Raw genomic sequence first — 25,542 nt, forward strand, 5'->3', positions numbered from 1 at the left:
AATATACTATATATAACTTTAAAATAAAAAAATCAATAAAACAAATATTATCAGAGGTCATTTAGACACCAATAGCAAATTTATGTTGACCGGTCAATCCTACATCCTAATACAACCAGAACAAAATTATTACCAATTTCCAACACACCAGACAATGATGGCTTTAAAGACAACAAAATCAGCAGAAGAACACAACAATATGACAAGGACATGTTTATATTAGTCTTTTACACTTCCATGTGCCTGTATATCTATCTAAGAACCAACAACCATTCAAATTCTCATCCACTTGACATCCCCTTGCAAATGGCAAGCGGGTGTAAGAGAACCAGAAACATGGTATTTGGAGATCAAGTCCTTGTTCTTCTCCATTGGCTAATCCATGGCGTGATCTAGCCGGATATGCCGAGTTTTCCACGCGTTGATGGAAAGAATGCACACAGTAGACCGAGTCCTTCACCCCTTGACTTGCAAGTCAAGATTCCTCCCTGCTACCAACAAGTGAAGAGTTTCAGGAACTAAATCATATTGCAACCAAAAATAGACTACACTGAACAAGATAGTACAAACACGCATTCAGATATAATATCTCTGGACTGGTGATTCTGGCAATTGAACAAGTCCTATTTAGCTAGAAAAATATAATATCTCTGATGGGTAGTCCTTTTTGTAGGAAAGACACCTCTGCAGAACACAAAATGTAAGATGTACCATTCAGATAAGCCAACTGAATTGTTGGTCAGTTCAAATGACAAACCAAGAGGGAGAAAAATGTTGACCAAATGAGCAGGATCCAGTTTTAGTATACTGAGTCCGATGGAAGATTTGGAAAGCCCTGGCTTCAGATCCTTTTGACAGAGGCGAAGGGACTAAAACTTCTCACCGGCAATTAGGTTAACTGGTAGCTCCACTCCTGCCTTCAATTCAAATCTTATAACAGGAAGAGAACTTATGATAGACTAGAACAACAATCACGTGTTAAAAGAAAGTTCACGCAAATTTCCCCTCTTTTATAGCTTATTTATTCCTATTTTCTTATGTCACAGGAATTCCAATTTTCCAGTCTTACCATTATTGGTCACGGCCACTCTATAATTCCTTCCTCATAGACAACCCCAGACTCCAACCCATACTAATTCACACACACGTAAACGTAATTCAACTCAAATTTTAATTTGAGCCCAAAATCTCAAGTTTGTTCAGGGTTTGGATTGGGGATCTCATGACCAAAGTCAAGCTAGGTCGGGTTTGGCCAATCGGTTACCATGGTTGGAATAGGGTTGACGTGCAATGCATTAAAAGGGGATTGAGAGAGATGTGACAAGCAAGAGGCAGTAGTCGAAGAAGAGAGGAATAGGGTTAAGACACCAGAGGGGTCCACACCGACCACTGGCAGACCCACTCAGGAAGGGCAGTGATGGAGATGCAGAGGGCAAGAGCCAATATCGAAGCAGAGAATAAAGTATATTATTAGTCATAGAAGAGGCTACGTAAATAACATGAGGTACAGCGTAATATGCCTGCATTTAGGTTTGATTGGTGGGTATCTGAATGTCAAACCTGATTCAAGTACCTACTTTGCTACCCAATCTTAACCCAAACCCAAATAAACAGCAACCAAACTGGGTCAAACAGGTCAAGTAAGAGTAGGTACTCGAAAAACACTCAATCCAGTGTCATCCCTCGATTAGGGTTAGAAGAGGTGTAGCCTGACCCAACCAACTTGAGTTGATCCCTGATAGACTCCTTCAATTTTTGTTTGTTCATCTCCTCATTCAATAGTATCACTTCTTCTAGGCAATTTAATGGATATTGAATGAATTGAATCTTTATCATGGACCTATCATCAATAAACAACATATTATATCCAATTAGATCAACTAGATGCACCAAAATGACCCTCTCTCTCTCTCTCTCTCTCTCACACACACACACACACACAAAGTTTATTCACATGGATATAAACATAGAACCATGTAACATATAAGGAAAATATAACAAACCATATACATGGTGGTAATATACATGTCTATAATACCTTAAAAATCCAAAAGCAATTGTGGAAGAATCCTCTCCAAATGGGTCGGTTCAATTTTATTTATACCCTCTGCCTCAGCAATTATAGCAGTACGTTCGATAGCCTCTGTAAGGAATGGAAACTTTCTTTACTACTTTGTTAAGACCTAATAAAAAAATGAGTGCACATACCTGTTACAAATAGCCGGAGAAGTTCACAGCTTACCCTTAGAGCACTAGGATTAGCTGCATGGAAAAACATTTGAAAAACAAAATTGTTAGAGATTCATTTTTCTTCAGAAAAGAAGTTATAAAATTATCATATAAATGAACACAGTTGAAGCCTTGAAGGTAAGTTCAAAAAGTCTGTTATTGCAAAAGTACAATCAAAATTGTTATTGTCACTGGTTTAAAAGGTGAATCTGAATTCTGAAGTTCCACTCAAAATTAGATTCGACTTTTTTTATCTTGGTTGTGATACCCATGACAGCTTCAAAGTCACTGTTCCTACCATAATGTATTGTGGTGACTGTAACCCTAGAGTAGGGCATGCACCTTAATTATGAAGTCATAAAGAGGAATACAGGAAGAACTTTTAATTAATTTCCCAAAATGGACTATTTCCAATGAACCTGTCGGAGCCTACTCCTACAGTGTTTAACAACTCTTCATATACTTGGTGCTATGGTAGAGAACACAAGAGGCAAAATTTAATTGTCTTATCTCACTAGAAGAAAAAGATTTAGCACACGTTGCACCACGATCAATCAACTCTTGTTGATTTTGATCAGTTCTAGCAATTTTTAACCATATGTATCATATCAGAATCAGTTGATACCACGATACAACCAATACCAATCAACATTAAAGGGATCTGCTAGGACATTTTAGCTACATCCACCACCAAGGCCCCTGGTGCCCTTTTAAGTTTGAGCCAAGAAACAGCTCAAATAAGAATTATGACATTTTAAGTAATGCACATGTGCAAGTATTTTCTTTTTTTTATAATGAGCTACAGGATAAAATGTTGCTTTAATTACTTGGCAACATTAATGAATATGTTGGTCCATTATATCTTCCTTACTATGCTTGTTTCTAGCCATGGTGCATGCCATTTTACTTATTTTTTCTTTTACTTTAATTGATAATAAGTGTTTTATGCAGTATCCTCCATTGAAACTCATCTAAAGGAGATTGAGGTGAAAATTTAACATTCTAGAATTATGATTGAAATGTCCAATATTAAACAATAGATGACAAGGACTCCATCTAATGCAATATTTGGAAATGTGATGCAAGAAGACTACATATGACATACTGCTGGGTTTTCTTTAGAACTTACAAATTGATATGAACTGTTCATATTTATTCTTTATTTATAAAAATGAATCTACAAATCTTATATTATTTCTGAGATACTCTTGCGACTGTGCCTTCTGCCTAAGCCTTCATGAAGTTGCTACCTAACTGCCTATGCATTTGGACAACTTTGCTGCGTTGCTTCAATGAACTTTTTGTTCTCCAAATGTAAAATTATTTCCAAGAAAAATGTTAGAGTAATCCTCTCTTTTCTCCTCTATTTTTTAACAATAGAAAACACAATAGTTTCCTCATATTCTTTTACTCATCAGGTTACTCTAATCTTATTCTAAGTAATCAGTCAATGAGTCAAAAAAGTGCAAGAAATTTAGCAAGAGTACATATATCTTGCAACTGATTTAATTGCACGATATTTTCCTTTTAGCCTTCTCGATCTCAACTCTCAAGGATAATTTTTTGTAAGATAGAATTAAATAAACTTAAAAAAATTTGTAGCAACAGGAGAAGTCATTGGAACTGCAAATTCTAATGATTGTAACATCTGTGACAAACTAACAAGTACCAAATGGTAACCCTATAAAAGCATGACTTCTACTAGAAATATGTTCTCTCATTTTTAATAAGTTTCTCCCATCTTCCCCAAGTCAAACAAGGATAGTTCATTTTCCAAAGCTAATCACGTCTTTCCTTGCTGTTCTAGAGGGAAGAACTATTCATTCAATAACCCAATGAGAAGCAAAAATTAGGGAAAAGACTGAGGTACTTGTTCATTATAGAAAAGAAAGAACAATTTACTGCAATACATAACAAGTATAGGAAATATGACCAGCTGCAAAACAAAGTAACAAACATAATTCCTATATATATGTACAGAAATGTGCAAGTAGAAAATTAAAGAAAAACACAAACAGGCATCAAGGACATACTTAGGATTGACAAATAATGTCATATGACCAAAAAAAAGACCAAAGATAAAAATACTTGAAAAAGTAATATACAAGCCCAAAAAAGAAAGCTGGACCATCCAAATCATCAATCCCATCAATCTCACATCCCTTGACTGCTGCCACAATTTGTGCTAGATAGGGTGTGTTATTTCAATTTTGTTTCATGGGTTTCGAAGGTGTCACTAATATTGGAATATCTAGACAATGGGTTATATCTAGATGTGAAATTCTCGAAGAAAAGAAGACTCAAGTTATAATTAAAAACAGAGTCTATTTTTATGTGCATATGAATCAATTAAAAATGCAAATATCTTCTCAAAGCAAGCAGCTCTTTGTGTAGACGAGAGGATTTACAGTACCTGTAGTCGGTCGACTTTTCTTGGATGTGCCAGCACCAACCTAACAACTAACATGGAAGTTATTTATAAATCATAATTGTGATAGGAAAACAAACTGTATGTTAGAATTATAACATGCACCAGGTCCAAGCAATGATTTTATAAAGCAGATCATTTACAAAATCAATTGAACTTGAAACATCAGGTACCCCTGGAAGTGTAACAAAATTTATTATGCCTCCATTAGTTTTCATTTGTCTGCAGACGGCGATTGTAATAACATGAACCTTTATGCAATTGCATACGTGGAAATCCAGAAAATGCTTCACACATCTTTCTCTTTTTTATTGTACAATTAATAAATTCACTCAGAAAAGGTAACAAAACAAATAAAAGAAAACAAATTAAGGTTGGGAGCTAGAGACCATTGGAAGTGCATGCACCTAAGGGAGTTTGAATTCAGTGATGCATGTCAAAAGTCTGAAGAACAAAAGATTAAAAAAAAAAAAGAAGGTATGCAAAGACAAGTTAAGAGACTACTTCGATATAACTGGTCACCAATGGGTGAGGAGTTGATGGCTGACTCTTTGTTAGGAGGTGTGGAATAGAGCATCACACTATCATGTATTGCTGCTGCAGCAACAACCATGCAGCGGTATTGCAACTGTTCAACAACGACAATCCTGTTTGTGCAGCAGCCAGACTTTTCAGTTCGTTTAGGTTTTCTTATACTTAGTGAGGCCTGTGGAAGCCTAGAAGTCTCATTTTGCTTAAGGTTTCAGCCTTGTAAGGTTAATGAGCGGAGTTGTCGAGTGGTCATTGCATGGAAGCAAAACCAGGACAAAATAGTTATTTTCTGCATCATTTGCAAGGCATTGGGGTCCAATAGCATGATGTCAAAACATCAGCCATCTTAACCCTCTTAAACCCCCAGGTGGCACAAGACTAGATGGGGTTAGGTGATGTTGACATATTCGGCGAGGTCACTTCCCATTTGTCACTAGTGTTTGGCATGTTTTCAAATTTCAACTATCAGTATTATCTCATAAATGGTAGATTAATAACCTACTTTTCTTGCACTTTATCCACTGGTTACATTACATTCTTTGATTAGGAATAAACAACAAATATTTGTTCTCATCCTACTCTTACTCATCTTAAATTGTTGTTTACATTTTCTCACTCATATTTGTTTGTTTGCAGAACCATTTGATCATTTAGTATGAGATACAAGAAAAAAGATGAACAGAAAGTATATTCAGCAGACCAATGTGTATAGAATTCTTTTTTTTTATGCAAAGGGTAAATGACGAAGGTGGGATTTGAGGCTAGGACCTTACAATGTACTGTCAAAGTTTTTACCGGCTACACTAACCGATACCTTCATGTGTACAGAATTTCATAAACATTGTTAACAAAAAGATGACTCTGTTGTATAACCCTAAATCTATTTAGTTTTTTTTCTCTCTCTCTATGTGTATGCTATGCCCATTGATTCACATGAACAATCAGTTATACCCAAATACAGGGGAGATTCAGATAAATGTTTCCAAATGCTTGTCCAGTGGTATCCTAAAACTTCAATTAAGGCATAGCATCTTTGGATCCCAAAACTAACATACACAAAGGCTTGCATGAGAAGAAGACAACACCTCCACGGTCAATCATCAACTTAATAAACTTTTAGTGATCCTTTTCACAAGAAACCTAATACAACTATAGTTCACTTTCGAACATAGGAATCCGTACCCTGTTAAAAGGCCTACGAAATTAGTAGGAAGGAACGGCCTCCACAGGGTTCCTGTTGTGTTTAGGGCACATCATTGTTCAATTAAGAGAAAAAATACACAGAAATTCTTGCATTACGACTAAAAAAACAGATAATTGGCTTTTTAGCATTCAACTTGATGATAAGGCCCCATTTAGGGTTTTCCTTTCAAGAAAACAAGTAATAACACCATAAGAAGCCATTTTCCGACCTGGGGGTAGCTAACGACAACAAATAAGTGAGGCTGATCGGCAGACAAGAACACAGAAAGACATAGAGACACACCTCAACGTCGACAACATCGATCTCTTCGTTCCGCTCGGCTCTTCTGCTCCAGACCATCTTGAAGATGGCGTGAATAAGATCCTGAGGACAAACAAAAGAGCAATGCTTGGCGATCAGGAGCGAAAGGAATCGAGAATCAGAGGCGGCAGGCGAAGGGGCTTAGGGCTCACGGGATCGAAGGTGGCGTCCATCTCGAACCGAGGAGGAAAGCGAGAAACAGGGAGGCAGGGGGTGGAAAACAAAAACCATAAGTTTTCCTTAAGATTCGTGCTACATCGTCGTATCAATAATCACACGGCTCACAAATTCCAAAATTTATTAAAAGAAACTCTTTATTAATTTATGAAAAATGGAGAAACACGTTTTGCACAAATCAAAGTTAATATGAATTCAAATCTTGTAAATCCAAGTAATCCTATTATTAATTCTCTGGATTCATCATATCCTCTCCAGCTTTTCTTTCTGGACGACGGGGTTCGCCTTGGCGAGCGCAGCACGGCCGAGCGTCTTATGGTCGAACGAGCAGTCGTGCGTCTCCGACAGCCGGTGCGCGGCGCAGAACGCCCTCCCGCAACGGCACTCGAACCTCGCGCTCAGCCTCACCTTCTTGTGGCACCGCCCGCACCGCTCCACCACCTTCGCCGGCGCCTCGCCCGAGGAGAGCGACGGGTTCGCCACAGAAGACGCCGCGCCCGCCGCAACTTTCCGGATCTCGGCCTCGACCTCCACGTCGGCAACCGACGGCGCCAACGTCTCGGGCAACTCCTTGAGGCAGAGGTCTCGGTAGCACTTGGAGCAGAGGCCGCGCGTGGCGGAGTTTCCGAAGAAGCCGCAGCCATTGGCGCAGAGCGGCGGGCTATGGCAGAGCTCCCTCGATTCCATAGCGACTGACAGCTGAGGTCTCTCCTACTTTAAAGCATTGCGAAGAGTGAGAAAAACGAGAGAAGAACATTAGCAGCTTACAAGCAAGATCTTCAATGTATGCCTGTGAGGAGAAGGAAGAAGCAGCAGCAATATCTGTAGAGGTTTTACCAGTAGTCCGTAGTAGATTAGAATTCAGTCGGATGAAAGTTCCTTTCCTTTTCTGTGCATGTCCAAAAGACCTACTCCAACTCGGAATCAACAGCTCGAATCTAAACCAAATCTAGTCCAGGATTTCAGCAACTAAATACGTTCTAAATCTTGTCGGACTTGGATTGGGAGGGAGCAAAAACCTTGATACCAACTGTTGGGAACGAATGTGCCGAGGTTGAGCAGTCATCGTGGCTACGTTCACCGGTCAATGTCGGGAGCTTTTTATGGATGATTCGAGCTCTCAGGAAGGAGTGCTGGTTGGCGTTGATCGGGATCAAGGCTGATTGGTGATCCATTGGTGTCGGGCAAGTCGCGCTCCCGTGTCGAGTCCCTCACCGTCAATGAATGATCGCCCTCCTGCAAAATGACTTTCGTCGGGTGATACCCGATCATAGCCCCTTCGACGAACAAGTTAGTAACGAGAGGGATTGCTCTTTTCCTTTTTTTTTTCCTCTCTAACCGGAGGTCAGCCAGGGATTTTATATTGTGGCGCGAGGGCTAATGGTGCGTCAGACAATACCGTCCTGAGTTCCCGAGACGGGATGAGACGTGTGGCGCAGGATTCTGACTTGACGTGCTATGTCGACTGTAATGTGTTCAGGCTACTAAAATATATCATATCACCAACTACAAGCTTGATCCATATTGACAACATAATCTTATGAATTTAAAAGATACAAAGTTATAGTTATGAGCTTATCGACTCAACACAATTATAAGTTTGATTAATCTATATTCTTAACAACAATAACAAACTCATAAATTCCTAAGCCACTCCTCTAGTATCATTACGACCTTCTGATCAATAAATGATTCTTATCATTTAAATTTTTATTTTTTAATCTTTGTTGTCTCTCCTTATATTATTAATATTTTATTTTTTTTATTAAAGTTAGATTGAATTATCCATAAATAAAAAAAATTTCCTATCATTTCTAATAATTATGTTCTTCCATCTTAGTCTTCTTAGTTGTAGCTTAACCACCTGACATTTAGATTCATAAATCATCTCACAACGGTCATATAGATTTATTTATTTAGGAGATACATTATGATAGCACAAATTAATCCAATGCCTGATATGTTGACTTGGATAATCTCTTAGAAACTATAACTACACCGACCAAATGTATCTCTTGAATCAATCTCCTTTACGTATGAGAAAAAGTAGGAATTTGTTTCCTCTAACTTTCAGTGAAAACAGTGAGACTATGTGTTGGGTGTTTTTAATTATCTTCTTCCTCCCATGCTTTAGAAAATGTCATTCGTCATGATTGCCATGCTTTTCATGAATAATTTATATCATTCTTATCATTTATTTAGATAAAAATGACCATATCCACTGCGAATTGCCTCCACACACACACACATCGGATTGAAGTTAATTTCCTAAAAGAAGGTAAAAGAAAAATGAAGAAGAAAATAGAAAAATAGAAAAAGGCAATTTCGAGCTCGCAAATAAATAGGCGTCCCCGAATCACCGCCCCGAGTCTCTCACAGGCCAGACTCGTGGGCCCCAGAGCCCTCTCCACTCATTCGCGAGCCTAACGCGCGGGACCCACGCGGGAGGCCACGTCGGACATGTCGTGCGAGCGGCTCTTGACTACATCTGCAGCGATTTGACGTGAACTCTCCGCATCTCCTCCTCGCCTGCTCCCGAGGAAGCCGGACTCCTCCCGATCCCTCCTCCGTTCCCACTCCTCCTCCTCCGCCTGCCCTCCCCGTCGCCGATCGTCGCGAGGTACTTTTCTCCTCTCCCCACCGGCGCCCCCCCCCCCTCGGCTTCCCCTCTGCTCGTCCCCTCCTTGTCTCCTTCCTCCCTTCCCCTTCCCTCCGTCGCCTGTAGCAGCAATTAGAACAATAAGGGCTCTGTCGGAGGGGAAACCTTGACTATTAGAATTAGAAATCGGTTGGGTGACAAAGGATCTGCGTGCTTGGTTCGGATCTGCTCCAATTACCTTGGACTGGAATACTCCAGGAAACCGGTTTTGCATCGGAGCTTCGCCGATGCGATGATTGTGTTTTTGTTTTATTTGTCTTCTATTATTATTACTGTTACTACTATTACTGCTACTATTTCCTTTTAATTTGCAGACTACTGTGGCTAAATAATAGCTTTCTATGAACGTGGCATGTATGAGGACTGATCTCGTAGAAGTACCAACCCGAACGATGGATGATTGAAAACATTAATCGAAAAAGCCTTTCTTTTCTCCAAATATATATAGATGCGGGCCTCTTGTTCTAGGACGAACATGATAACTCGATATAGTTGTGTATGAAGAACTTACAAAGACCATAACTTGCGAACCCTGGTCTCATATTAACAGTATGCATTTTCATAGAACGTTCCAATGACTGTATATGTATGCATCACTTTTGATAAGGAGAAGTTTCCAATTTTCTGTGACTTGTAATGTTTAATTTTCTTACCAGGTGATAACTAGGCTAGGCTAGGCTTTTAAGTCATGTGATTTTAAATGCTTCATAGGGCAGCTTCAGTTGACGAAAGATTTATCATCAGTTTAAAGAATCAATATTCTGTTGTAAGCTGAAAGATCAGAAAGATGAAGAGGGTGTTAGCTGCAAAAATATAAAATAAGATGCTACAAGAAGGGTGTTTATTTTATATGGAATGAATAACTCAAGGTTTTGTTTTGAAACGGATGCCCTAGTTGTACCACGAAATTGTAATGCTCCCCTTGTACAACTTGTCCTCTTCATTGTACCGAGTCGAACTAGGGATATCTGTTTCAAGACACTGTTTGCTTTTGCATTTTTGCTTGATTAGTTTGTTGATAAACCCTGCTTATTGTATTTTGGTTATTATCTTTATCTCTGCTAAGCATTCTGAGAACAATCTCCTAAATTTTTAATCCTACCAAAAAGTTGCTTCTTTTTATCTCCTTAGCTATCTCCAAATCAGGCCTTGGGACTTCCCATATTGCCACTAATAATTTTATTCTTTTTTATGGGTATTTTTAGTTAACCTTAAATTTGTGCAGATTAGCAGTTACTGCATTTAGATTGTCATAAAAGTTTTATTTATGTTTAATTTTCAATGTAATATTTGTTTGATGTAATTACCATGCCGTGTAATGTTATTTTGATGTACTTAACAAGTTCTGTTATTATTCTTCGAATATTATGATTGATGATGATTAGCTTATTTGCTGGCCATGCTATGCTTTGATTTTAGTACTTGCTATATGATACATGTTCATCTTGTTTGATCATATTTGTTTTGATTGTTTAAGCCACTGGTTTTCATTTATTTTGGAACCTGTCATCCAACAACTCCCTTCCAATGGTTGTTGCTGATATTGCTGGCCCAGATATAGTACATATGGCATTAATGGGGTTGGAATAAAAGGGTAAAATTGGTAGTACACATCATGCCCAACACAATTTTATTCATTTGTAATTAGTGAACTTTTCCCTGATTTTATTAGTCCTCCATCTCTCTACGTCACTTGCTATTTCAGTGTAATATGATTTTTCAAAATTTGCTGTTCTCAACCATTACTGTAATACAGTATGAATCGACATCTGACATTCTTGCATTTTCCAGTCCTCTACCAAATGATATTGACTCTGATTTTTAAGTCCATTTAAGAAATATGAGTAAGTGTATGTTCCGTGATGTTTCTTGCATATTTTAATGCTTCTGTGTTGTTTCACTCAGTTAGTTTTTGTTATGCTGATTGAGTACAATATATGCTGTCAAAATTAACAGCAGGAATGTTCAGATAACAGACTAAATTATGGGTTGGCTGAGCAAAATTTTTAAAGGCTCGAGCCACAGAATTTCAGAAGGGCAATATCATGAAAAATACAGGGATGATGGAGTCTGGAATGAACCATCTAATTCTTTGGTAATTGCTATGCTTTAGAATTGCTGGTTTCTCTTTTGTTACATTTTCAAGCACTGTCTTTCAGGTTTTCTGTTGCTTCTTAGGAATCATAATTTTGTCACTGCAGTTGTTCCCTGGGTGAAAGATGTATGCAGGATGGAGAAAATAAAAAACAGATGCAAGCAGGAAAATTTAATATAATTCTAACTGCAACATGCCATAAGGAGAAAAGAAATCTACATAGTGGATCACTTAGTATTTATTAAATAGCTGGAAATTGCTATACTTGAGTGTTAGCCTTTTTTGATACTCAGTGTTGCTTCTTGTTATTCTTTGATACCATCAGATGCTAAAAAATAAGACGGTCTGAATGAGCCTGTATTTTGTCGGTGATCTGCTATTACTAGAACTTGTGCTGCTTCTCTGCATTCAGTTTCTTTTCAGTAGAAGAGATATGCTTTGGCTCAATGTGGAAGAGTTACTATATATCATATTCAGTATTAGTTTTTATCAGATCCCACAACTTTTAGCATATTTGTTATAAAAAGACTCTCTGATCTCTGTGCTAGCTGTATAAACATTGCTTGCACTACTTTATCAAAGAGTTATATCATGTATTACATTCTTTTCTCGTGCATATTTTATTTGTTACTTTTGTCTCTCTTGGTGTAAATTTGCCAAATTTATTAAATGTGGAGCTACAGACAATAATCTCCACTTCATGCTGGCCTTTCACTTTTGCAAATGCTATTTTATATAATCAATGTACCACTGCAAGTGTTTGACATGCAATTTATGCTATTTAATTCATTTCTTAACTAAGTGTGTATAAGTACATGAAAACAGAGTATGCTTCATTTCTAAATTGGTGATGAAAGACATGAATTCTCTGATGATGTAGAAATTTCTACTGAAAAATAAGCAGCTACTCATGTCCCGCCAATTGAAAATGAATCATGATATATCACAACCCTTTTGCATTTTTTATTGTATTTAGTGATATAGCAATATCATCTTAATTTTTTTATGTAATGTATGATAGACATCACAATAACATAACAGTGGTTTCAAGTTGCTAGAAAAATGTATTTTCTCAGTTTCACATTCTTTGATGATGTTAAATGTCAACACTTCCTATTTTATTCCACAATTGAAAAAATTAGCTAAGACAATTTCTTATATCCTGACTGCAGGATACACTATCAGAGTATGAAAACGACGACATAGACCATGCCATTGCACTTTCCCTCTCAGAAGAAGAACAAAAAAAAGCAAAGGCTATTGGTTAGATCTATGCTATTCCCAAGTGCAGATGATAACATATTTTTCTAGAAAATAATTCATTAACATCTTTCTTAAATAATTATTCATGATGCTGTTCCTAGATGCAAATTTTTTTATTTGTGTACCTCTCTCTCTCTCTCTCTCTCCTCTCTAAACAAAAGCAAGCCAGTATAAATCCCATGTTCTTTTGCAGTTTTGCTTAATGGCTTTCTACAATGTAATGACTTACTCTGTATCAAGCCTTTGATTTTTCTTTCCACAATCTTTGGCTTACTCTGTATTTCAACCTGCTTGATTTGACAGGAATGCTTTTCTTAGGATTAGAATGCTTGAGCATTCTTACTTCCATGATTTTTTAAAGTTATCTTGTTGTGATTATGTTTTAGAACAATGATCTCTTTGGTAGTTTTTAAATTGCTTCTTTGAAAGATTCTTAGTTTTATCAAATTATTGATTATGCATGGGATCTGGCTGATCAATTGTTGCCTTATATTAGAAAATGCATCTACCTTGGAGGAAGATGAGCTACTTGCGAGAGCTCTGCAAGAAAGTCTTAATGCAGATTCCCCTCCTCGAGAAAATGGCCATGCTTATCAACCAGTGCCATTTCTCTTCTCATCAGGGTTCAGGTGATTTTTCCTTTAAAAGAATTTTGCTTATCTATTTTATTAAATGCCCAAGAAAAATTATTCATCATATTTTATATTTGTATCATCTTGTTGATTTTTCTCAAGGAATATTGCATGAGGAAGTCTCAAATGTATTAAAAACAAGAACATTAAGGGCTTCACTGTGTTTCACATGCAAGAGCTGTAATTTCATGAACATGTAGTGATTTGAACCATTCATGGACTTTCCCATAGGATCTATATACCTCAGTGGCATCATCTAAAACTTGTTGACCACATAAAATTAGTTGGTTGGCTTTTGATGTTTCTAGGTCAATATAACTTATGTTTTTAATTAATTATCCATAGAAATAGTTTTGCATTATACACAACAACAACAAGCCGTAATGTCCTAATAGCCGAAATAATTTGGCATTATAATAAACTAAATTGTTTCTATTAGCAAAAACATCACTATATTGTAGCCCTAATGCTTCTTTTTCTTGGCTGATAAAATGCTGGCAGCAGTAGTTCAGAAGATCGGTCGCTTAACATATCATACCTTTACCATAAAGTTAAATAATCTTGCAATGACGAAATGCTGCAACAGTTCCTAGACTTCTTGGCTGTAAACTTTGTTGATTCAAACTTTGAAATGGAGCTATTAAGATCAATGATCCTATGTTGAATTAGGTGGATAAGAATTGTAGAAATTGGCTATCGGGAATTATGGTTCTGTTATGACTCAGGTATGTTTGAATTTATGACCTATCAAGTAGGTTTCAAGGAGGGGGAAAAACCCGTAGTTGCATGGTTACCACATGTTTATATGTGAACAAACTTGGTGTTACTCTCTTATTGAATATTATCCAAATTCCATGATAAAAGAATGTCATCTAGTAAATCTGCTGCAATGGTGCTGAATGGTGTTTTATTCAGATTGAACCATGTATTATGGTTTAAGGGAGAAGCTATTATTATCTCGATTCTTTGTACTTATGGTTATGATTTCTTTGTTAAGAACTTTCCTGCTTTTGCTGTAGGATATGTGCTGGATGTAATACTGAGATTGGACATGGGCGTTTTCTTAGTTGCATGGATGCTTATTGGCATCCAGAATGTTTTCGTTGTCATGCCTGTAATCAACCAATATCAGATTATGAGGTAAAGAAATAAACATTTATCATCTTTGTAAAAAATTGTCAACTCTGAGACTTGTACTCTTCTCGATACAGTTCTCCATGTCTGGGAATTACCCATACCATAAATCTTGTTACAAGGAGCTTTACCACCCAAAATGTGATGTCTGCAAGCAATTTGTGAGTACTTATCTTGTTAAAAGATTATATATCAAAGTAATTTCATTTTGTTTTGGACTGCCATCAAATTGCCTGAAATTTGAATGACTTACTGATGAATTGTTGATGGACATCAGATCATTATTTATTGCTTGTAGTGCTTTCTAGAAATCAAGAAAAACTTAATGGGGTCATGTGATTAACCATTATGAATTGGAAAACATTTCCAGTGATGTATTTATTGTATGCCTTACCATGACAAAGGACTTTTTCTGACTTCTTATATGATATAAGATATTGACAAAATTTTAATTATACAATAACAACAACAATAAGGCCATAAGGTCCTAACTGCTTAGGGTTGGCCATATGAATCTTTCGCTGCAATTGAGCTCTATAAAAATCATATTCTTAATTAAATTAAGAGTATTTAAATCTTTATTCCTCTATCATTTCTCGTATCACTAATATTAATAGTTTTAAAACAACTACAGGTCTCTTTATCACATGTCCATTCTGTTTACAACATCTATAAATTGATATTTTGATTATGTAGTAGTCAAATGATTCTGACTTGTTATTCTACTTCAGTTTTTAGTAGATATTGCTAAGTGAGACTACCTTGTCCAATGAAACATCAGCAAAGCAATATGCTCTCTTGATGTTGAAAATTTTTAATTGCTTATCATCGAAATTCAGGTTTAGTAATGTTTGAAGTTTATGATTTTGTGACTTAGAACCTGTTTAAAGTTCAACTTGTACAATTTTCGTATGAATCAAGAGAGATACCAATTATAGTTTTTGTTCACGTTGTAACAACTGTATGGTGACTCAGGAATTATAAAAAATAGTTCCCTTTTAATCTAGAGGTTTTACCTGATCAACGTTATATGGTTGGATTTTTTTTCTTCGAAAAATCACCATGAAACAACTTCTGGAACATTATAGTTGGATTACATTTAGGGCGTCATAAGGGCTGTATGCAACTTAAGAGAAAAATTTGCATTTGGACACTTGAAACTCGATCTTGGTTAGATGTTAGAATAAACTCGGAAATTGGTTCAATTCAGGTTGCCTTACCTGGGTATGTGAAGTCGATACTAGTGTCTTAGTTTTTGCAGTATGAGTGCTATACAATGACCTGCTGGTCTATTGCACAGGAATGAAGTGTAGATGTTCACCACCTAAACAGATGAATGTATATTTTTTTAATAGATTTTTTAACAAGCGAAAAACCTGGCTTTTGGAATTAAAAGAAAATTCTGAATTTAACAATGTTTATTAATGAAATACTTGAAATTTATTCAGCTTATAAATGTCCTTAATGATTACTCTTTTTCTGAACATCTGACCCATGTTTGATTTATCATCATGAACTCTTTTTCAGATTCCAACAAATATGAATGGCCTTATTGAGTACAGGGCACATCCTTTCTGGATGCAAAAGTACTGTCCTTCACATGAAATGGATGGTACACCAAGGTGCTGCAGTTGTGAACGAATGGAGGTTGGTTTAAATACTTAAAGATGAGCCTATAGGTCTTAGAAAGTTGGTTCACATCCATTATGCTTGACTCTAGTGCAGGTCATTGGCTCTCCATGTGATTTAGGATAACTTTTTATTTCTTAATGAATTATGTGATTCAATTTTTTAGTCAGTGGTGATGCTTTTTTGCCTGATTTTCTGCAAATTTCCAGCCCAGAGACATAAAGTATGTCACTTTAGATGATGGGAGGAAGCTCTGCCTGGAGTGTCTAGACTCTGCAATAATGGATACAAATGAATGCCAACCACTATACCTTGATATCCAGGAATTTTATGAAGGCTTAAATATGAAAATTGAACAGCAGGTTCCCTTGCTTCTTGTTGAGAGACAAGCTCTAAATGAGGCCATGGAAGGAGAGAAGAATGTGAGCCAAACGCATGGAAAGTTTTATCATTCACACTTCATTTTTGCTAGTGATTTGGTAACTTGTTTTTTCTTGGGTGTAGGGGCATCATCATCTCCCAGAAACGAGAGGCCTTTGCCTATCTGAGGAGCAGACTGTTAGCACGGTGAAAATCTACATAATATAAATTAATTTGAATTGTCATGTTTGTTAAGATTCTCTTTCTTTTTCATGGCTTGAACTATTGATCTAAACAGTTTTGAATTACCAAACCTAGATCTTAAGGAGGCCAAGGATTGGTGCTGGAAACAAAATCATGAACATGATCACAGAGCCATATAGACTTACTCGCCGATGTGAAGTAACTGCAATTCTCATTTTGTATGGCCTCCCAAGGTATTGTTTAACTATTGACTTTTTCTTAAATTAGAAATGATTTTAATTCCAATTAAAAATTTCTACATTTTACAATACACCTGAAAACTTTTAATGCCAAACATTGATGTACTTCTAGCAAAAAGCTTGTCATTAATGCTCAGATATTTATCAACTCTTTGAGTTCTATATGTTTTGCAATCATTTTTTTATACATTTTTGAATTCTTGTCTGTACAGACTGCTCACAGGGTCTATATTAGCCCATGAGATGATGCATGCGTGGCTCCGGCTTAAAGGTACATATCTAAATTCAGAGGTCGTTAATCTTTATTGCCGTGTTGTCCTCAGTTGTCTATTGTTGTCCTCATTTTTATGTATAGGTCATCGATTTGGTGTATGATCATATCTGTAGTTTTTTTTTCAAATTTCTCCTTCTTGGTTTTCTGTTGAATGAGCATGAGAGCACTTAAGATAAGTAGCTAGCATCTAAATTCATGTATTAGTATGGGAACAATATCGTTGCAGCATCTCAAACTCCAAAAATTGATTTTTTTAGGTTTATTGCTTTCCTGTCCTTGCCATGATTATTAGTCTGACAGATAACGACCATCTCATAATTGATTTCGAGTGATTGTTAGAACATTTCATAGAGACACTTGACCAGGCTTTGTCTTAAGGTTGATCTGACATAGGTTGGTGGGTGTAAATAAAACGGACCATGAGTTCTTAAGTACAAAGTTTCATAATTCAAGGGTCACATTCTTTAGTACAAAATATCTCTTGTTTGTTTCATGACTAGTTCACAACATAATGCATACAGAGACTACTGGTGCATCGGTTGAATTTTGCTCTACTCTTCTGGTTGTCTTTCAGGCTATCGTTCTCTTAGTCAAGAAGTTGAAGAGGGCATCTGCCAGGTTCTAGCACATATGTGGTTGGACTCCGAGATTATCTCTGGGTCTGGCAGTAATGTCGCATCCACCTCTTCATCCTTTTCAGCATCAACATCATCAAAAAAAGGTTCAAGGTCTCAGTTTGAGAGAAAACTGGGAGATTTTTTTAAGCACCAGATTGAATCAGACACATCACCGGCATATGGAGATGGATTCAGAGCCGGTAACCAGGCAGTTCTTCGGTACGGCCTCCGACCTACTCTTGATCATATCAAATTGACAGGGACATTCCCGTGCTGAACATGGCATGATCTTTTATTATATTAATACACGATTTATAACTCAGCCCTCAGAGTAGATTTCAGGGGATGAAGCCTTTGAAGAAATTATGCTGATAAAACCAAAAGAAACTTTTAGATCTGATATTTGTAAGCTTCATCCACTAATGATTATTCTTTTTTTGTGTACACTTGTTGTTGACTATACCGAATAAGTTTGATCAATTGTGCAATTTCAGAGTAAATACTCAAAAAGTATGGCTGTACTGCTTTGACTTGATGATATGACTGTAGTTTCATTGTTGTCTTGTGAAAAAAGAAAGGAAAGAGAATTTGCTGCCCACAGGACAAAAAAACAGAGCAGAGAACATTAAGCAGTTACTATCAGTTGAAGGTGATGGGATTCTGAGACAAGAAAACAAGAAAGAATGCTACATAGAGAAGATTTGGTATGAAGATAAATAAAATAAATTGAAGAACAAGGTGTGTGTGTCAATGTTTTCTCTCACTCGTGCTTGATTCGAAATATTACATAAAGCAGAGGAATGTTCTATGAGTATTTCCAATGATTCATTCATTATACATACTGTTTTACATTATGGCCTTTGGTTGCTCCTAAATGGGTTACTTATGTAGTCTACCCGTAGAGTTCACTGTACATGATCTAAATATCTACATGCAGGAAAAGTAAGTCAAAATTGGATTTAGATATTGCTTTTATGCATTGCGTCTTCAGCTTCCAACCTCTCCACCAAGGCATGTTCCTTGCTCTGTTTGCTTCAACCTCTGTGGACCGCGATTGCAATTACAAGTATCAAGTTGTAGATGAAAAAGATGGAGTATTTGCATTACGCATCAGATAGCATACATAAAACTAATTGTAGGTGTTTTTAATTGCAAGCATCCAAAACAAGTGTTGTTTTGGGTCTGGCAGTTCATAAATGTCATGGTAATTGGAACCAATTTTTTGACAGTATCGATCCATAGGTATTGTTTGGTAGAACTAGGGATGCTAATGGGCCCTCCTCTTTATCCTATTCCTTATTTAGATGGGACAAATGTGGCGAGAAACTCGTGTGTTTTTCATATTCTTTTAATTAGTTTAAATTAATCAATAGTTATAAATAATAATTTTATATTTTTTTCAATTAATTTAAATTAATTAATAATTATAAATAATAATAATAATAATAATAATAATAATAATAATAATAATAATAATAATAATAATAATAATAATAATAATAATAATAATAATAATTGAATGTTAAATTTATTTATTTTGACATAATAAATAGGCTGTGGGAGAGCGAGAGTGTTATTGTTGAATATTAATATTATTTTATTTGATTTAATTAAATCAAATAATTTATAATTGATGTACAATCGAGAATCCAGTCTGACCTGAATAAGGTGAGTCAGATGTTCGGCTCTGATATTTGGATTTATATATTGATGGGACAAAAACTATTACTATTGGAGAGTGCTTTATTTTGTCCTATCCAACATCAACATAAATAATGAAAAGAAATCGCTATCCGCGTTCTCGACCACGTTTTCTCTTGAGAATCTACTCGGACATTTGTCCAATTGGTTTCTGGATGCGGTCGTAGTCACAGGTGGATTTAGTAGTAGACGGATCCGCATAGACCATGAGTCAACGGTCAACGCAGGTCGGAGTCTTACATCGCCAAGGACGCGCAATGTAGTATACGAATCGATCAACGCAGCTACGGAGGTTGAAGTAGCTTGGATTCGCTTACGGTTCGTGCCTTGAAGTGCCCGGAAATCTTCCTTGCTCGATCGTGCCGCGTTTCCCTGCTTTTCCTCACTTCTCGACTTCATCTCAGCAGCTCGAAGCAGCCTTTCCGCATGGCCCTGATCGCCGTCGTCGCCCCCGCTCTCTACGTCGTTGCTGTAGTTGGTGTCCTCTTCGTCGTCAACATCTACCACCGTGGAGATCCAGATGAAGATATCGAGGCGGTGATCACCAGAGCCGACGATAAAGCTGCCGACTCCGGCGAGAGTGAGCTGCAGGTTGGCGGCGATGGCCAAGTGGGTTGCAGAACCAAAACCTTCTTGTTCTCGTCGTTTCTACAGGTACCAAGGCACTTCTTTGTTTGCTTGCAGGAGAGCGGGGTGGAGACTCATGTCAAGACTATGCCGGAAAAGGTCGTGGAAGCCGGCAACCCCGAGGGCCGGGAGGAGCACCATCGACTGCCGGATGCAGGGGCGGCTCTCGTCGCCCAAAGGCAGGAGCAACGGATGGGTAGGAACGGCTCTCGCGGCAGTGGAGAAGTATACAATCTCTTTACCCCTACTTCGTCTTCCATTCCAATGACGTGTATGAGAAATAAAAGGTTTCTTGTTCTTTCTGTATAGTTGGAGAAATTTCAGATCACTTCTGCTGAATCTGATGAAGCAAGATTGGGGAAAGGAGCAGATTCTGAAGCAAGGGTATGCATGCATGTTTCTCATTCTCGTCACGTTCAATCGTCTCGAAATCCATGAATTGACCTGCTATTGATAGATTTTGTGGATTTTGATGAGGGGTTCTGCCCTTTGATCTCTCATTACTATCGATTATGCCCTCTTCTTGCTTTTTCCCAAGTCCAACAAGTTGTCTACATATCGGAGCTGCAGGAGCATGAAAAATCCATAGAACAAATGCCAACATCTAATGTTGTTGTTTTAGAATGGTTCATTGCGCATATAAATCGATTGAATTGGACCGAAAGATGGGTTGGATATTCACTATGAATGAACAGAAAGCAAACAATTATTTGACTTTCTAAATGGTTTATGTAAATTGTTTGTTCACATCAACCACTTGTGATCTCATTTTCTTGCATGGCATACACAGAGATCTTTTAACCTTATCATATGTTTCTTGGAGTAACATTTCCGAAAAGGAAGTCTTCATGCTTTCTTTCAGCAGCACATAAATGCAAATGCTAAACCAGCTTGTGGGAGTGATGATGAGAGCCCCAGAGGTCCTCTGCAACAAAAAGTCCATGGGAAACCGAGTCAGAAGCATGATCAAGTGAACAGTGTGTCATTGGATCGACTGGCTGAGGTAAACAATATGCTTGTCGCCCCCTTTACTAACCCAACGATCATCCTTGTAGTCTAGAGATGAAATTCCTGAAAAGAACTACATTGAAACAGCATCTCCAAACAACTTTGGGAGCTTCAGGTGTGATCCAACCAGCTAATGTTGAGACGGCTATCGACGTGCAAACACTGTTGGTACGGCAACTCTGTAACTCTATGAAATAGCAAATGCCATCCATTTTCTCTTCATCGTATCTGTTAGAAGATGACTACTCTGCCATCGACTATTATCCCAGAAATAGGATATATTTTCTAAATAATCTTTCGATTAACAGTGTTATTGAGAGACGTATAAATTTGTTTCTTTGTTCAGTTTTCATGTAATTAAACAATAAACAAACCAAACAAAAGCTAAATGTGCATATGCATTACTTTAAATGTCATATTAATTAAAATTATGATACTACCATCGGTATGCTAATCTTGGCCTATGGTGATTATAACTCAGATCTCTTAAGTATTCATTTCGCAACCAAGTGTATCGGTTGCTGGTAGTGTCAGAAACACTGGTGGTTTCTCCATATATAAGAAAGTGAAGTGACCAAGTCCTCGTCTCTTAAATGTACACAAATGTGAATTGATGTGACATGGAAGCAACGATGTTCCTAATGGTTATGGTGTTTGAGAGAGTTTTGTTGGCCATAAGATTCAAAACTTATACAGGACAACTAGCAAGAAGTAGATCTTTTGATATTCTGAAATTAGATGATTTTTTAATGTATAAGTTGAAAGATCATTGATGCAGTTAATGATCCCAAGATAATATTTAGGAATGCTCCTTTGCGTGGACATTCACAGGAAACAAAGAACATTAGACTCAAAAATGTCATGCAGAAAACATCTTTCAGTGGCATGACAGTGAGCTTCTGGAATTGAAATATAATTTGAAAAAATGAGCTAGCTATCTTAGTTGATAAAGAAGATCACTGTAAGGTTCTTCGATCAAAACTCGATGTTCATCACTTATCCTTTGTTAAAAAAACAAAACTAGAAGGTTGTATATTATGATATCGTTGGCAGAATACTTATTAACTTGGTTACTGATGATCTGCTAAATTTTCATGACGTTTCTATGAGCATGGAAGCAGTGGATGTTATTTAAAGATTTATTGTATCTTGGCTGAATCTAAGATGGATAAGATGATGGCATGGATTTGTCTGGATGGTTGTTTGGTAATTGAGGATCTGTAAAAAAATGGTACTTATAGAAGCTTGAAGACTGCGTCTTAGAATTTCTATTGATCTAAAATCTTTGAGGTACTTGATTGTTGTGTTCATATCTGCACAGCGAGATGTTTGGTACTGAACATAGTTTCAGTTTAGTTCCTCGAGAAAAATTTTAATTTTGACAGTTTTGAATATTCTGATCATGCTTTTGCATATCGGGCTAATCTGAATTCATAACAAATTGTATGAATTCGAAATAAACTTGTAATTTCATATGCTCATCAGACAGCTGAAATAAGCTGATGGGAACTTGTTTGAATTTTTACTTTTGTTTACGAGCACATCGTTTAGCTTATCGATAACCAGATATTTGTTTATATTGTCTTTCAAATTGATAGTGTAGGTGTTGATGTAGAAACCTATTACAAAAATTGGTAATGACAGAGAGTGTGTTGACAAAACATTGTCGACCTTCTCATTACACGTTATCTTTAATTTTTAGCATACATGGACCTCATTTTGTGTAAATGTCAAATAAATTGAAATTGACAGCCCCTCTGGTTTTGCTTATGGCAGAATCAACCGACGGATGAAAGAGTAGTGCTGCACAGTCGCAGAGAAGAAGTGATAAAAAGTGCCATGAAGTTTTCATACATGTCAATCGGCATTTCTGGTGGTGCATTGGTAACTATCTTCTTTGGATACTACGTAAACCAATGGGGGCGGATCCATAGTTTTCAGCTCAAGATCTGCACCTTGATCATGCTCGCATCCTTTGTTTCTGGAGTCAGCATCCCGCTGCTTAATTTTCTCCAACACCACATCAGTGTCTCTCTACGACTCTTCAGAAGCCTCAAGTGCACAGCCTTTGCACTACTTGTCCTGGCACTGCTCGACGTCTCCATTCTTTTTATGAAGATACTTGCACTGTTTGCGTTCGTCCCAACAATCGCCGTGGTTGTGATCGTCTATGTGATTGCATTCCGTGAGGCGCCGACGACGAGTGATGACCATCATCAGCAACGCACGACTTGAGTATAGATATATGGTAACTGTTCTTAATTCATTATCATGAATTGTTTTATTTATTACGATTTAAATATTTTAATTTTTTATTCATTGTAAATGAATCGTTATTATTAAATATTTTATTTAATATCATTAAAATTTTTTATTATGGTTCAAACGTTACAAATTTGAATTACTTCTTGAACATTACGAAGTTGGTAATAATAAATGTTCGAGAACATCTATATAAACGAGGATTTTGGTCTTCGAGCTCAACATCTCTTTAAAGGTTTAAGGATTTTTTACAGCATCTAAAGCGAGAGTTCTGAACCGAAAAGTGCCAAAATTCAAGAAGAAATCGTTGCTGAAATTCTTAACAACAATGACCGGAGGTATGTAATTTTGTTTTCACATTAGTTTTTCTTGTATTTCTATTATAATAGTTTAGAAACACATTTTGATATTAAAATTTCTAACATATATATATATATATATATATATATATATATATATATATATATATATATATATATATATATATATATATATATATATATATATATATATATATATATATATATATATATATATGATAGTCAAGAACCTCTGATACCATACATCTTTTTTGTACTCTAATTTTAGAAAGATGACCTGATTCAGTTGGATTAAATCAGTTAGACATTGCGGGATGCGGACACAATCACTTTGTATGTTTAAATTGTAATGTTGATGTTGTTAACACTTGTTTAGATGGATTTGGTTACACTCTTGGTTGGATTATTTTCGGGGTTACATATTTTTCTTGTCATTCTCCTTATACTGCTTGCTTAAATTTGTTTTTGTTTGTTGGATTATTTTCGGGGTTAATGATTCAGTTGGATTAAAATTATTTTTGTTTGTTAATTTACAATATCATAATGCTCTCATCAAATTAAGAATCTGATTATGGTGAAACATACGAAGGACGTTAGGGTACATTACGGATGGCATTTATTGGTCCGATGTGTGTCGTTCGATATATGCACAAGTGGTAAGTCTACCGAACGATCGATGATCCATCTTTAACATCTTTAAACTAGCAGAATCTTTTTTCCTTTTTCCCTTCTTTACTCTTCTTGTCACACACCCTTCTCTTACTCTCATTGCACTCTAAATGTCATTGCACTCTAAATGTCTTCCAAAGTTTTATCAATTCTTTTATAATCATTCGAAAATTCATAGGGGAGGGTTTTTTTTTCTCAAGAAAAAAATTCAAGTTGAATTCTCTATTTTGATCTTAATCTCTAAGCTTAATCTCTAAGCTAATTTCATGCATTTATATCTATAGCTTACTATTCACAACCTCCTTTCTATTGACAACCCCTACAAAAATAATAAAATATAATTATACTATCAACATACCCTTAATTACCAATCATATCCTTATTCCCATAACCCTTTATTTCATCTACTAGTCAATCATTCTTGTGAGCACTAATATCAAAACCCTAGTTACTGTCACTTGTCGTCCAATGCTGCTTGTCACTAAACACTGCTTGACGAAGAGGAAGATGCCACTCACCACTAGTCATTGCTCCACATCGGTTGTTGCTTGACATTGTTCGATGCCAATAGTTATCGAACATCACTTGCCACTCATTGTCGTTCATCATTGGATGTCGCTTGCTTGTCGTTGGACGTCAATAGTTATCGAACATCACTTGCCACTCACCACTCCTCTAGCATGATGTCATTGATACCTTGACATCATGTGATCGATAACTTGACACCATATGACTAGCACGGTATCATTTCTCACAAGATTAGTTTTTTGTGCTCATAAATTGATTTTATTATCAAAATATGAGATTTAATTAATTTTTATCTTTTTATGAAAGACTCTACTTGTCTTGATGGCAGAAGATTTAATCATGGGTATAATGAATATAAAAAATTACATTAAATTCAAGAGATATTAAATGGAACATAACTCTACAAGAATCACATAAAAGTTTGTAATTATAGCATCGATTCATAGATTCTC

The 25,542-nt window shown here is 36.5% G+C and overlaps 4 protein-coding genes across 12 annotated transcripts; 2 read left to right on the plus strand and 2 right to left on the minus strand.

Annotated features, from left to right (window-relative positions):
- Positions 1 to 200: 200 nt before the first annotated feature.
- LOC135615538 (protein MHF2 homolog) lies at positions 201 to 6,930 on the minus strand. 2 transcript variants are annotated; one of them, XM_065114175.1, is made up of 6 exons: positions 6,845 to 6,930; positions 6,675 to 6,755; positions 4,643 to 4,682; positions 2,209 to 2,262; positions 2,039 to 2,143; positions 201 to 491 (listed from the first exon to the last, which is right to left on the minus strand). In XM_065114175.1, the coding sequence occupies exons 1-5, from the start codon at positions 6,863 to 6,865 to the stop codon at positions 2,040 to 2,042; spliced, it is 300 nt and encodes a 99-aa protein (XP_064970247.1). In that variant the 5' UTR covers positions 6,866 to 6,930; the 3' UTR covers positions 201 to 491; position 2,039. The 2 variants fall into 2 exon arrangements, with proteins under 2 accessions (XP_064970247.1, XP_064970246.1); XM_065114174.1 differs by having other exon boundaries at positions 201 to 488; positions 6,845 to 6,919.
- Positions 6,931 to 7,112: 182 nt separating this feature from the next.
- On the minus strand, positions 7,113 to 7,556 carry LOC135613973 (zinc finger A20 and AN1 domain-containing stress-associated protein 2-like). The gene has a single exon (XM_065110969.1). The coding sequence runs from the start codon at positions 7,554 to 7,556 to the stop codon at positions 7,113 to 7,115; it is 444 nt and encodes a 147-aa protein (XP_064967041.1).
- A 1,811-nt stretch (positions 7,557 to 9,367) lies between these two features.
- Positions 9,368 to 18,510, plus strand: LOC103989301 (protein DA1-related 1). 4 transcript variants are annotated; one of them, XM_065114176.1, is made up of 13 exons: positions 9,411 to 9,489; positions 11,320 to 11,372; positions 11,485 to 11,623; positions 12,796 to 12,886; positions 13,383 to 13,515; positions 14,538 to 14,658; positions 14,730 to 14,813; positions 16,180 to 16,299; positions 16,491 to 16,703; positions 16,786 to 16,848; positions 16,960 to 17,078; positions 17,297 to 17,355; positions 17,933 to 18,510. In XM_065114176.1, exons 3-13 carry the CDS (start codon positions 11,513 to 11,515, stop codon positions 18,250 to 18,252), a joined length of 1,434 nt encoding a protein of 477 aa, XP_064970248.1. In that variant the 5' UTR covers positions 9,411 to 9,489; positions 11,320 to 11,372; positions 11,485 to 11,512; the 3' UTR covers positions 18,253 to 18,510. The 4 variants fall into 4 exon arrangements, with proteins under 4 accessions (XP_009406379.2, XP_009406380.2, XP_009406381.2 ...); XM_009408104.3 differs by lacking the exon at positions 11,320 to 11,372 and having other exon boundaries at positions 9,368 to 9,489; XM_009408105.3 differs by lacking the exon at positions 11,320 to 11,372 and having other exon boundaries at positions 9,388 to 9,489; positions 11,488 to 11,623.
- Positions 18,511 to 20,000: 1,490 nt separating this feature from the next.
- LOC103989832 (uncharacterized) lies at positions 20,001 to 23,986 on the plus strand. Of its 5 annotated transcripts, none has more exons than XM_065114182.1 (6): positions 20,001 to 20,267; positions 20,361 to 20,528; positions 20,613 to 20,687; positions 21,166 to 21,306; positions 21,399 to 21,479; positions 23,088 to 23,986. In XM_065114182.1, exons 1-6 carry the CDS (start codon positions 20,103 to 20,105, stop codon positions 23,544 to 23,546), a joined length of 1,089 nt encoding a protein of 362 aa, XP_064970254.1. In that variant the 5' UTR covers positions 20,001 to 20,102; the 3' UTR covers positions 23,547 to 23,986. The 5 variants fall into 5 exon arrangements, with proteins under 5 accessions (XP_064970254.1, XP_064970253.1, XP_064970251.1 ...); XM_065114181.1 differs by having other exon boundaries at positions 20,001 to 20,285; positions 23,088 to 23,985; XM_065114179.1 differs by having other exon boundaries at positions 20,001 to 20,528; positions 23,088 to 23,559; positions 23,828 to 23,983.
- The last annotated feature ends 1,556 nt before the right edge of the window (positions 23,987 to 25,542 follow it).

This window comes from Musa acuminata, chromosome BXJ2-6 (genome assembly GCF_036884655.1).
Source record: "Musa acuminata AAA Group cultivar baxijiao chromosome BXJ2-6, Cavendish_Baxijiao_AAA, whole genome shotgun sequence".
Classification (NCBI taxonomy): domain Eukaryota; kingdom Viridiplantae; phylum Streptophyta; class Magnoliopsida; order Zingiberales; family Musaceae; genus Musa; species Musa acuminata.